Source organism: Balaenoptera physalus (genome assembly GCF_965194825.1).
Source record: "Balaenoptera physalus genome assembly, chromosome: 1".
Classification (NCBI taxonomy): Eukaryota; Metazoa; Chordata; class Mammalia; order Artiodactyla; family Balaenopteridae; genus Balaenoptera; species Balaenoptera physalus.
Window position 1 is genome coordinate 194470416 of NC_138882.1, and position 13962 is coordinate 194484377.

Sequence of the window (13962 nt, forward strand, 5' to 3'; positions counted from 1 at the left end):
AAGTCCTTTGCCACTTAGAGTGTTGCTATAGGACAGGAACTGTAAAAGCACTTTATGCGACTTAACATATTTAGTAACTAAAATACCCCATATAGATATTAATTTTAAAAAATCACGCATTATATCACCGCAAAGAATGACAGTACTTTTGTATACTTCCTTCCAGCCTTTTCATATTACGTATGTCCTTAAATGTGAGTATATATTTTATGTAAGATGTGGGTGTGTGTATAATATGCCACTTTCTGAAAATCCTTTTTTTAAAGAAGTAATAGCCCTCATTTTTTTAGAGCAGTTTTGGGTTTATAGGAAAATGAGTGGAAAGTATAGAGAGTTCCCATGTACCCCCCCACCCCGTCTCCCCCTCCAACAGCTTCCCCTGTTATTATCATCTTGTATTAGTGTGGCCACTTGTTACAGTTGATGAGTCAATAGTGATACATCATCATTAAAGCCCCTGATTGACACTAGGGTTCACTCTTGGTGTTGTGTATTCACAGGTCTGGATAAATATATGATAACATGTATCCACCAGTACAGTATCTTACAGGGTAGTTTCTCTGCCCTAAAAATCCCCTGCGCTCCCACATTCACCACCACCCCCCCAACCCCTGGCAACCACGACCTTTTTACTGTCTCCATAGTTTTGCCTTTTCCAGAATTTCATAGAGTTGGAATCATAGAAAGTGTAGCCTTTTCAGACTGGCTTCTTTCACTTAATAATACGTATTTAAAGTTCCTCCATGTCTTTCTGTGGCCTAAGGGCAATGATGATTATGTGTGTCACCTCCCCCTCCTCTCCTGCCGTCACCACCAGAACAACACTCCCCATGTACCTCGCTGGATGAGGAAGAAACTGGACCCAACTATCAGCTTGGAACCAAGCCCAGCCCAGCCCAGCCTAGATCAGCCAACTTGCACACAGGTGAAGATCAATGAGTGTTGTTTTAAGTGTTAAGGGTTTGGGGTGGTTTGTCACACAGCGTCATTGTGTAATAGCTGACTGATACACCAACTTCAATTACTCCAGCCCAACCCCCTCTTGCTTTTCTCTGAGTTCAATCGTATTTATTGTTCAATCGTATTTACCCCAATTCTTGAAGGGTCTGGAGGGCAATACATGGTACAACATGAGACTTAGGAACACTTGCTTTGGAGTCTTGTGGCTGGCCCTGGAAAATTCCTGGCCTCCCACTGAATTGTGTGGCCCCAGGCAACTGACAAACTGTCTGTTCCTTAATTTTCTATGCAGTAAAGTGGGAATAATAGTGCCTGGGGGTGATTGGGGGTAAATGAGCCGATGTGTATAAAGAGCCTGGCAGGCTTCCTGTAATGACAACAGTGACCATGACAGCGGTAAGAACAGCAGCAGCGCCCGGCTCCCAGGGCTTGTGTTCAGGAGGGGAGAGCCTCGTTGGGGGCAAGAGAGGCCCAATTCCACTTCCCCACAAGCCCACCCACCCGTCTGCTGTCCTTCCTCCCCAACACCCACTCCGCCTGCCTCCCACGCATCAGCACGAGGCACGGTCAGCCTGCAGCAACATGAGCCCAGAAGCTGCCTTGGGAGCTGGGGCAGAGGCTGGGGGCTCAGGGCCAGGCGCTGACAGGCCCCACGGGACCCTACCGCCACGCACCTACCTGTGCTACACACACCTGTGCCTCACACACCTGTTGTACACACATGCAGGGAGCCACCCCGCATCTCAGGGAAGTCGTGAGCAGAGGTGAGCTGAGAGGCGGGTGGACCTTCCGCGTCCCCGAGCCCCGGGCAGGTGCCTGTCGGGACAGCAGCCAGCTTCTCAGGCGGGCTGGGGAGGACACAGCCTTTCCCAAGAGTTTCCACCTGCCAGCCAGGCCTCGGAGACCCCCAGACGCTGGGAGGATGAGGCCCTCCCCGCTCTAGCTCAGGCCTGGGCCGAGAGAAGCAGTGGAAGGTTCTGTACCCCACTCTCGGGACTGGAGGCCACCCAGGGCCCTGCCTGGAGACCACGTGCCCATGGCCCCCCGAGACCTTCATGGGTGACCATCAGAGGCACAAGGGGACCTCAGGAAGCCGGCTCTCTCTGGAGGCCTGGATGTCCCGCCTGCACCCTGAGAGAGAAGTGACACACAGCTCGAGGTGACCGGCCGTGGGAGGGGCCCGGAGGGTCCACAGCACCCGCCCGCTGCCACCCTTTACCCCGGAGAGGGACGGGCCACCTTGACACCGTGTGTGTGTAAAACCAGAAGTCAGCCTTACACTCAGAACGATAATAATCGCACTGATGACCCGACGGCAGGTTTTGTAGAGCAAAGGTGAGCCCTGTGGTTTTCCCTGTGCCACAGGCAGAGGACGCGCCCACAAGCCAGCAATGCCTGCCGAGGACGCTTGTGTCTACTTTCAAAGCACAAGACGCTGAGCAGGCCTCAAGCTGATATATTTTTCTCTCCTAATAGTGCGGCACAATTTAATTAACTCACCATTGCGCCCACCTGAAGGTGACAGAGTTTATTGACACCACCATCTGGCTCCTATAAAGCCGGTAATGTAGACAGTAAATCCTCTTCATTACCCGCTGCCGGCGGAGGCCACCTCTCCCCGCCACCTTCCCCAGCGCCGTCCTGCGAGGGCCGCCTGGACACCCCAAGGTGCTGGCGCGGTTTCCAGGAGAGCGAGGCAGGCACCACGCCTGCCTGTAACCTCTGACCCGCTGCAGGTGGTATAGGGCCTGGCCCCCTGGTGCCCTGGCCAGGGCCACGTGGGCCCCCTTGTCCCACACCAGTAACAATAACAGTAACAGTGGCCACAGGCCCCAAGGTACATTCAGCTGGCCTGGCGACCAGAGCTGTGCTCAATTTATCGCTATCCTCCTGATGCCTAGGCCACGCAGGGCGCTGGATTATCATTTCCCCATTCGCAGGGGAGGAAACAGAAATGCAGAAGTTCAAGTTCAGCGCCTAGAGCCACACCATCCAGGGCAGAGCCAGGTTCAGAGGGCCAGGGGTGGGCTGGGCAGAGGCGATGGACCCAGCATGGCCTCCCGACCCGGGTCTCCAGTAAGAAGGAGAGGGTCCTTTGTCTACTTTTCGGGTAATGTACATTTTCAAGTTCTGAATCTGTCCCTTGAAATCAGTGATGTTTTGTCTGCCCTCGCTTGAGGTTTGGGCAGAAAGTGTCCGCAGGGTGGGGGAAGGGCCTGACCACAGAGATGTCACCTGCTCCCCATGCGCCCTGCCAGGAGCTGCTGCTGGACCCCAAGGAGGGGGGTCCCGCTGGCCGGGCTCTGGCCCCCTCACACCCACCTCCCTCCTGCAGGACCTCCACCCCAAGCTGCAGCTCAGAAGCCTTTTCAGAAGGTTTCACAAGGGATGCTTCAGTATGAGAAAGAAAACCCAGTTCATTGCTTTCTCAGCAGCAAAAACAGAGGGAATATTCACCTCTCATTCCTCCCACCCCCCAGGCGAGGTTCTCAGCGTTGGGTGGGTCCGTCTGAACAACGTGCCCCCCTCTGCCCGCTCTTAGTCCCTGCCCCACCCCGTCCAGCTAAGACGAGGCCTTCCTCAGACACGCAGGTCTGCAGCAGGTAATAAATTACTGCGGAGGAAATTAATTACCTGCATCTCTCCCCAGCTTAATCTGATGGTTTAGGCTGACTTCAGGGGCCCTTAGGTTGGGCTGGGGGAGGTAAACTCAGCTCAGTTGCTGGGGGAACAAAATGCAAATCCAGCCTGGAGCTGCCTGCGACTCGCCCTCGCCACCCTACTGCTGTTGGCCCATTAATCACCCTTATCTGCCTGGGAGGGGGCCACAGCGCCACGGCCCCCCAGAGGGCAAGTTCAGGTGCTGCGAGGTGGCGAGAGGGCAGAGTCCACCCGGGGCGGCTGAGGTGGAGGCGGCCAGGGCTTCCAGGCTGCGGCCCCTCCCTCAGGCTGGATTTTCTGCCGGCACCCGAGCCACCAGGGTCACGCCTAAGGGCCTCTTCAGATAAGCGTCTACAGTTGTGAAAAAATGAGGCCTCTGGGAGGGGCAGGGGGAGGGGCAAGAGCTAGACGCGGGGCTGGTCCCCAGCGGCTGAGGGTCCCCAAGGCCACCAGCCCAGAGCTGCTGCGGGAAGGGGACTGGCGGAGGTGGGGCTTTCCGACTTTCTGCGTCTTGGCCCCATTACACTTCTCCACTCGGCAGCCTTTGATTCAGCAAAATCAAGGATGCAAACTTCTTAGGAGTACTTAGTTTCCATGGCAACCGAAGCTGACCTCAACATTATTGTTCTCAAGAGGGGACTGACTTTACTATATGTTCATTCACTGAATTAATGGACTCCTGGTTCTTTTATCAGCAACCCCGAACAAAGGAAAGGGAAGCATGTCTCCGAAGGGCTTTCAGCCACTGTCCAGCCTTTGTCCGGGGCTTACCGGAACGAAGCAAGTCTATCCAGCCCGAGATTATCAAAATCAACTTGGAGCTGTCTCCGTGGCAGCTAAGCACACTTTGATTTCATAAAGACATAACCGATCCCACATGCAAATTATTAATTGTGAGCCCAGGCCTCTTAGGGCTTGGGACTCTGCTGTGATTTTTTTCAGGAATCAAGCGCATTGTAGGTAAACTGCAATTGAATTATAGCACCTGGGTGGCTCCTGAGCGCTGCTGGCTGGGGGTAAAGAGGAAAAGAAAAGGATTTCTAAAACTAACCTCGCTGGCACAGGCAAAGCATAACAGGGACAATCAAGCCTGTTCTGGTCCCAGTGAGACCGGCTGACCGCGACGCGTGCTCACCGGCCCTAGTGCTGGGGCCTTGGGGCTGGAGCATCTCCCCGTCTCTTGTTCCAGCCACAATCCTTCCTTCCCCACCATCCTTCCTCACCCTCCAGCCACCTGGAAAATACCTCTGCTTCCTCCAGGGGAAGAACAATGCAAGGGAAATAAACCACATGAAGCGACACTGATCGCAAATGCCTGGGTCCCTTGCGTGCTGGACTTGGCCCGAAACCCCCAAGGCACAGCCTGGTCGAAGCCTCTCCGAGACCTGGGGTGTGTGACCTTCTCAACTAATTGCTGCACAAAAGACACTTAGCAGCTGCCTGTGCATCTCCACTCCCACCTTCCAGGGTTTCCTGGCTCCCGGTCGGTCATCCTTTATTAGCCTTCAGGTCCCTGGGGAAGCAGCCGGGAGTCCCGGGGCGCCCATTACCAGAGGCGTTTCCCCCGGGCCAGGCTATAGAAAACATGCACGTATAACAGCCCAGTGGGATAGGCCGAGGTCCTCACATCCAAATAATCATTTCACGAATTATCATAATTATCAATCAATCACCCTATTTGGACAGTGCCAGGTTGGGCTATCGGATGACTTTTATGATCTGTAGCATTTTGTACGGAATAACAGAGAGAGATTTATGGACCTATCATGGTCCCTCTCCAGCAGTAGGGCTTTATTAGCTCTGTTTATTTTTGACTCTCCTTCAAAGCCTCGGGCTCCCCACCCCTGGCCCGGAGCGCTGGCTGGGGTGGCCACAATCTGGGATGCTTCTGAAGACACACCTTTCCCAGTCTGGTCCCAGCCCCACTGATGTGAATTCCTGATTCATTCATTTATTTTGGAGGGGCGGAGGCAGCGTGGGCAGAGAAGTGGGGGGGAGAGAAGAAAAAAGAAAAAGAAAAAAAGAAAAAGGTCACTTCCCTCTTCATTTTCTCCCAGTTGTACTGTATTAACACGTCCTTCCTTTTCAAGACGGTCAAAGAAAACAAGATAAAGCGAGACAATGGGACGGCTGTTGGGGGCCTGGTGTTTCGCCCTTTCATATCACAAGAGAGATTGAATCAAAATTCTTCTAGCTGATACCATCTCCCCGGGTGGACCACACTCTTGTTAACGGATAATTTCAAGCCCTCCAGAAAGTCAAAGAATAAATTTAAGCCTTTTGCCAAATGTCTATCCTATTGGATTTTGATAAGACGGCCATTGAGTCTTAATAATGTCTTCCATCCATTTTCAGCGGGCCCTTAACACGGCTCTTTATTCGTCCCCAAAGCCTCTTCGCCCGGCCTTTTTATTACAGGCTCTGGCGGGCTCTCCAGGGAGCCAGGCGACCCGAGTGATGGATGGACAACTCGCTAGATTATCTCCCGCAGATGTTTGCTCTCCAGGAGCCCCGGGCTTTCCCTCTAAGTAAACAGACTAAAGAGAGTCGGAGGCAGCGAGCAGTCCCAGAGGTCCCGGCCAGAGGCTAGAAAAGGCGACCAGCCCGACCTGCGGCCAAAGTGATTTTTAGGCGGAAGTGCGTGCGCAGCCCAAGCGCACACCTGGGTGAGCGACGGGCAGCCAGGGCACCAGCACGGAGCACGAAAGCTCCGGGCCGCGCTGCGCACGTGGAGATGGGGCGCCGGCAGCAGGATGCAGGAATGCAGAGACGTGGGTCGGGGGGGTGAGGTGGGGAGGGGGGGTGGAGGGGGTGGGTGGGAGGGATGAAGACGGATGAGTGGCACTGCAGGGGGACCCAGGGGAGACTGGGGGACAGAGGGACGTAGGAGGCCAGGACCACTGGGGGTGGGGATGGAGGGGACCGGAAGGAGGGGCGCAGGAGAGTTGGGGGGAGGGGGATGGAGGGTTCTCAGGGGCGGGGCCAAGCCCCGTGCAGGCTCACAGGCTGTGGTCGCTGTCACTCCAACGCGAGCCCCGCCCTGTGCCTGTGCCCTAGACCCTGGGTTCGAATCCCGCCTCCACTGCAGACGTAGGGGCCGCTAGCCTCGCTGGGCCTGGATTCTGTCCCCTGTAAACTCTTGACAGGTGGATTCCACAGACCCTTCAGCAACGTGGCTCTTTAATACTGAGAATTCATAACCACCGCTTCCTACAAAACATCACTGTTTCTGCATCTCTTGTGTCAAGCCACTGATTGAATTAATTAGCCTTAGTTACATTTCACCCACGCACGCCAATGAAGAGCAGGAAGTGGGACTCGGTTAATCCTGAAGATGGAAGAAGCGGCGCTCAGAGGTGTCAGCTGACCAACCCACGGCTGCACAGCCTCCAGCGCAGCCCCAGTGTCTCTTAAGGCCCCCAGACGTGCGTGTCTTTGGAGGGGGAGAGCCCTGTTTAGCCAGACTTGAAAATCCTAAACCACAGGACTGATAAATGGCTCTACGTCCCATTACCAAGGAATTCGCTAAATTAGTCCTTACAAAGCACACTGAGGCATGTGTGGTCCTCTTAGGTAATAAGCATATATGTATCTCCACGGCTGTAAGGGACACACCTGTTGGTAACCTGCACCTTCTATTTGGGAAGAAGGTCAAGGGAACGCTGCGCTGACAGTCCTCCGGCCCCGCAGCGGGACCCCGGCTGCCTTTGCACCTGAGTCTCTCTCAGCCCCTCCCTCCCTCCCTGGGAAGTGACCAGATGGCTCCGGACACCAGGCTTAGTTTTCGATCATCCACCAATGTGACCTGGGTCCCTGGCCAGACGGCACCTGCACCCACCCCGTGAGTAGCTCTTGGAAGGACGTCTGGACCACGGTAGCCAAGGCCCGACAGCCCCGCCGTTTGTAAAAGGAAAGGCCAATCAGGAGACGGCCCTGACCCAGGGAACAGAGGATGGGCCAGTTCAAAGGCATCCTTTGCCTCTCCACGAGCTTAACATAGACCCGGCCTTTCGACCTTCTGCCATGCACCTTGTCCCCAGGCTGGACAACTGACTGCCCGTCCCACCTCTAACCTCCAGCCTGGTGGGTGTCAGCCTGTCAGCCGCTTCTTTGTGGAAAAGATGGCTGTTTCACGTTCTCTCTGGAAGTTAAGAGACGAGCTGACTGCAGTCCCTGCTCGTGGGAAGTGGAAAAACCACAATTCTCTGAAATGTGGGAAAGCTGCTTCAGCTGCCCTCGCCACCTTATCCTTTAAGAAAATATGAGTTCATTCCCGGAGGCACGAAGGGGGAAGGGTTGCTGTTGGGATTTACTTCGGAGCCATCAGATGCGCTTCAAGGAAGAGAGGCCTCAGGCCCCCGGGCAGCGGGACAGGGAGAGGACACCTTGTCCCAGCTCTGCTCAGACAAAAGGGTCCCCCCGGGGCCAGACACAGACCACGGTTATGGAGACAAACGAGGCCAGAAGGTCACCGTTGCCAGAGGTCACCCCTTCACGAGGTCACCGCAGGGTCAGACAACGTCCCCCATTGCACAGTTTTCTCCAAAATCAATGTCTCCGGGGTTGACCCTGGCGAGAAGGGCAGGCCCCCATCCCTTACAGATTGGCCCCCCCAGACGGCAGGTCCCCCCAGACGGCGGGTCCCCCCAGACGGTGGGTCCACCCAGAGGCCTCAGCTCTAAGCAGCCAGCCAGACACAGGGAGAAAGTTACAAAGTTTGGCAGAACCAGCAAATTGCTTTCTTTTCACTTGCAGACCCAAAAAGGAATTTTCATGATGACGGGAATGCACGCTCAAGCGGTGGCGTTGGACCCTCCCAGAAGAGGTGACAGCACCCCGTGAGCACAGCTCCGTGATTCTGACATTAAGAAAACAGCCCTTGATAGGAGCTGGGTAGCCCCTGGCTGACTCATCGCCCCGGCCGCCCATGCTGTGCTTCCTGACGCGGTCGGGGTACCAGGAGAAGACGGACTCTCTCTGCTTCGTCTGGGTGGCGCTTTGAAGCCAAGATGCCAGGAGAGAGAAGGCTATAGTAATCCTACTGGAAACCCCAAATACCGCATCAGCTACCGTGTGTGTGTGTGTGTGTGTGTGCGTGCGCACACGTGTGTGCATTTGTGTGTATGTGTGTGCACGTGTGTCTCTGTGTGTGCACATGTGTGTCTGTGTGTGTATATGTATGCGCATGTGTATGGATGGCCCGAATTTTATGGATGTTGAACTCCATCTGATGAACGGCTTCTGGGTTTTGGAGGTGATTTCTGCATCCCTCTGCTGTCTGTCTAACATGCAGCGTGCACACGCAGGACGTGCCTGCCTGTGGGTGCCTGCTTTCCTCTGGGGGCGTGTGTATTCTTCTGGGCCTAGTTCACTCTCTGAACCTTTTGGAACTAACGTTTGTCAACCGGCTGTTACCCATCACCAGGGGACGATGCCCACGTTGACACTTGCTTTCGCTTGATGGTTTGCTTATTCAATGCCGCGCCTGAGCCCTCTTTGGAGGCTGAGTACTGCAAAAGGCTTTGTTGAATCTGCAGCCAATTGTGTGTTTTTTCTCTCTATATTCTTTTCACGTGAGTATCCAGTGGAGATAGCTAAATAAACACAACCTGCATTTATTTAATTTCCACACGTCAGCCTGGCCTGAAGCATTCCCCCAGGTACGGGGCTTGCCTCGGTTCTCCGGAACTAGGATGGTTCCGTGAAGTGAGCCCCTACTGCTACACAGTGAAAACAAGCATCCGTCCTAATCACTTGGGAATCAGCATTCTGCGCACACGCTTGACCGCAGATAACCTCGTACTCGGTGTACGCCGGACGGGAGGGGAGAAGGCGCAGACCAGCTCTCCTACCTTTTGGATGCAGCCCTCCTGGGACGACACCTCTGCGTCCGTCAGCATTTGCTGCAAAACAATTTGGAAAGGGGTTGTTAGTTTCCAACAAAATGCAGTCCTCAAGCTACAGCGGGTTATACATCGTGCGAGCAGAGCAAGCGTGCTCTGAAATAATACGGGTAAGGCGGGTGGCTTCTTCAAGGTGAGAAGGAGAACCGGGATCCTCTGTTCTGACAGTGTCTCCCCGTTTGTTGCACAGGGATTTGTTGGGATGGAGCCGCCCTGTGGAGCTCAGCCTGGTCCTGTAGTGACTGGGAACAGACCCACACGGAGGGGCCTTACTGCCCGCCGCACGTATGAGTAGGAACAGTCCAATGTGGGCACCGAGATGCTTGAAATGTGTAACAGGTTCCCTCCTTGTTTCCTGGGGTGAGCTCCTGCCCCAGCAGCGGGCGGTGGCAGCACCAGGAAGTCCTCCCCCCGCCCATGGGACACAGGCTTGGGACAGCGAGGAGAGAAAGTGCCAGCCGTTCTGGGTCTTTCTTCCATTCGACAGCTTTGGCTTGGAGCTTTCCTTGGCTCGGCTCTGAAGAGCTGTAGCATTTTGCCTGGCTGGCATCTCCTCTTAACCACCAAGTTCCACTCCAGCGGGGTGGCATTTCAGCGACGGGTCCCAGAGCGCTTTCTAAGCTAAGCAAACCGACAAATTAGCTGTATCCATGGGATTTTCCCTTCTGGATCGCAAGTACCCTGCACAGACACGTACAGAAATTTGTAATGTCATTTCCATAAGAATAGAAACCAAGATGGAAACTAATATTTGGAAAATAATAAGAGAAATGGGGTCAAATCCAGGGGTTTTATTTCCCCTCCCCTTAAAATGACACTATTGCCTTTTCAAATGACAAGCGTGGAAGAGCGTGCCCGCTGGTGCCCACGCAGGCCAGGTCAGAGGACCAAGATGCTGCGTTCCAAAATGCTGGCGGATTTGCCCAGGCTCAGCTGTAATAACAATAAGTCATATTTTTAAATGTTGAGAATTCTAACCAATTGGGGATTTTATGTTTCTTTTAATAGATTCTGAAATTGTGGTTTGGAATGCAACTAGGAGTGAAAACAGAGAATGAGACAGAAGAGGAGGACACGGAGACACCGGGGAGGTCTCCTCAGGAGAGCCAGCTAGAGATCAGGTCACTAGCTGCTCTGTCCCCGCTGGCCCGGGCTGGACAGGCCCCGGGGGAGACCTGGGGGCTGAGCTTTGCCAGCAGACGGGCTTGTGTAGTTTCCCTCTTGTCTGTCTGCTTTTCACTCCCGAAGCCAGAGCCTAGAGGGCTGGCTGGAGGCTCGGTCAACGCCGGGACAGGAGGAGGGAGAGGCTGACTGCTTGGGTCCCAGGAAAGCCTTGGTGTCCAGGAAGGGACCGTGCTCCCCTGGGAGGGAGATGGCCCACTCTCCGGCCGCAGGCTGCCCGGGCCTGCACCTGGACCGGAGACCTTTGTCAGCATCACGCAGAACTGGGGGTCCGAGCGCTGGCCCCGAGTCCTGTGATTCACCAACATGCCCCTTACGAAGGGGCGGCTTGAAGCAGAGGGAGAAAAAAATGTGTATTAATTTTTCCAAGCCGCACAGCCTCCAGGGCCCGGGACAAAACCACGGAAGGGGCGCACCCGTCCGAACGACTCCCCTCCCTGGGTCCTGTCCCCTCATGAAGGACAAAGGAGGCCCGAACCCAACGCCCGCCACCGAGGATCTGGAGCCTCACGACCCAGCGATGCCACTTCTCGTCACCCTGCTGCCGTGACTCTTCCCAGAGGAGGGGCCTCAGGGACCCTCCGCGAGCATGCTGACCACCAGGCGACTGTCCTGAGGAAGGTGACAAGCTGGCCTTCTCCGCCGGGCCCAGCTCATCACACGCCCGTGCGGGCCGTGCACCTGGTTACGGGCCAGGCTCACCATTGCTGTGGGGGCACCTGGAGAAGCCACCCTTGGGAGACCAGAGAGCCTTCAGGGCTGTACCTGCCCACGGCCTGCAGGCCTGTGCTGGCGGCAAAGCCCTGGTTGTGGGTAGAGAGGCAGACGTTCAAACCGCACCTTCCTTGAAGGTCAGGACGCCAGAACAACACACCAAGCACAGCACAGAAGCGGGCGGGGCCGGGTAGGACCAGGCAGAGGAAGGTCTCTCCAATGCTCCTCGGAGCCTGCCCCTTGGCTCCCCTTGGACAGGCCTGGGGTGTGGGCAGTTGAGCTGCAGGACCACAGGTGAGCAGAATGGAGCCCCACCCAATCCAGTGATGCAGAGAGAGCTGGGGTCATTAAGCCCAACCTGGCCGACAGCCCCGCCCAGAGGAAGCCTAACCCTCTGCCAATGACTCTGAAGAAAGAAGCCTCCTCCTGACGGGGAGTGGGTTCCAGGACCGCCCCGTTCCGGCAGCTTCTCCATGCCCACCCCCATGTAACGGCCCCTCCTTGGTAGGTGTGCCCGCCATAACCTCTGCTTTCACCCACTGCTGACTTCGGGTGCAAACCCACCCCACGCACCCCTCCTGGAGCCTCTGCTCCGGCCTTCTCCCCGCCAAGGCCGCCGCTTTGCTGAAAAACCTCTTTATTTTGCTCGTTGAGCCCTCGGCACACGCGCCGCTGGCTGGACGGCTGCTGGCAGCGGCGGGCTCTGCTCTCAAGCCCGTCTCCGCACCGGCAGAAGTATTAGGTGTGTTTTGATTCAGCAGTTTAGCCAAAAAAGTGAGGTTTGACCTGGAGCATTTGCTTCTCTCGTGGGTCTCGGTGCCAGGATTGAGCTAAGTGGGGTTGCTCAAAGCATCTTTTTTGACTCTTAAAATAAATAGCCTCTGTTCTCCAAAACGTCAGCCCAGAGGAGACACACACACAGACATCCATATGCTCACAGCTCCGGAGCTCTGGTGTGTCCCCCGAGGGGGCTAGGCTTTCTGCTTGGTGTCACAAACGGATCCCAGAAGGCTTCTCTCCCTTCAAAATAGTCTGTTATTAAAGGATCTGAAAACATACCTACAGGAGGAAACCCAGACAGAGCCCCGACCTCATGGCTTCCAAACCCAGAGAGAAGTGAATGAATTCCCCACCCACTGCCCAAGTCTGGCCTGTGGTCCAAGAGGTCACCAAACGCTCTCGTTTACCGACCTCTTCCTCTTGGCCTTGGAGCCCAGGCCTCTCTCTAACCTGTTTCTCTCTGTCCACTGCTGAAGTCGCCTTTTCCACCCCAAGAGGTAGGTGTGTCTGCGTCTAGAAGTGGCTACAAGCTGATTCCAAGGTCCCTCCCCTTGAATAAGCCTCCGCGGGCCGGGCCAGGGCCGTCTGCGCAGGTCACTGCTCAGGACTGACCCAGGAGACAGGGCTGGGGTTAGGGTTTGACAGAGGACCCCCTCGCATGCCGTCCTGGCTCTGTCTCACTCTGCTGCCCTCCGGGAAACTGGGGGACACAGTCTGAGCAGGCAGGTCAAGATGGAGGCTGGTGTCGCCTCCCCAGCCCCGTGGTCAGCTGCTTTGGACCCTGCATCACCTGCCCTCTGAGGAGGGTTTCAGGCCCAACGAAGCAGTGCCCTCAAATGCACCCAACGCGCTGCCGCTCAGAGCTCATCAAATCCCCCTGTTGCGAGCTCATCTTAATTCCTGCAAAGAACGCCCAAGGCCTCACGTGTGCGTCCTCCCTTCCTGGGGAGAGAGGCTTTTTAAAGAACAATTCTCATGCTGACTTTTCTGTCCAAATCAAAGTCCTACCACGACCGCCACTTTCCCTGGTAGAAACGCCGCAGTGACCGGTGATGGGCACAGCAGCAGTGTGGTGACAGGAGGACAGCGGGGGTGGCGGATCCTCCGTCCTTCTCGCGGCTGCCCCATCTGGGTGAGAGCTATCGTCATACCGGCTTTACAGGTAGGAGCTGGAGGCTCAGGAGTTGCAGCGACAGGGCAAAGGTCAAAGAGCTGCTGGGTGCGGGAGGCTGCGTCCAAGCCCCGGCCTCCTGATTCTGGAGGGACGGGGGCCGCTGGGTGGTGTGTCCGGTGGAAAGGAGCCACACGCCGCCGACCCTTCCAACTGGGACTCGCACCTGAACCCCGGCCAGACCATCCCCCCGCCAGGCCGGCCGTGTGGCCTGGGTGGGGTCCCGCTGGCAGCGCCCCCAGGAGCCGTCAGGGTGGTTAGTCCCTGGCCAGCCCGCTCTGGCTCCCGAGCAAAGGCTCCAACGGTGTTGACACAAACTCTTGAGCTCTCAACTGGGAGTGGGTCACATTTATTTATTTTTTGCATTAAAAAAAAAAAAAAAAAAACTCAGCTTAGCCGTGTTTGAGCTACAGAAATGATTTTTTTGAAAGGCGCCTTGGACACTGTTTTTCACTTTTATGCCTAAACAGATACTTCTCAGTTCTTTCAAGTGAGATCTTACCCAATGAATGGAGACTCTCTCTTTACTCCTAAGAAAAATATTTACACAGTCAAGTATGGCACGAAAAAGGACCCAGGCTCCTTCAGAGG

General features: G+C 55.5%; 1 protein-coding gene across 4 annotated transcripts in view; it reads right to left on the minus strand.

Annotated features, from left to right (window-relative positions):
- Positions 1 to 13962, minus strand: part of PRDM16 (PR/SET domain 16) — a 326525-nt gene that overhangs the window by 157651 nt on the left and 154912 nt on the right. For all 4 annotated transcript variants that reach the window (XM_082463679.1, XM_082463678.1, XM_082463681.1 and 1 more), the window contains one exon: positions 9474 to 9524. In XM_082463679.1, coding sequence (XP_082319805.1) covers positions 9474 to 9524 — 51 coding nt within the window. The remainder of the gene's footprint in view (positions 1 to 9473; positions 9525 to 13962) is intronic.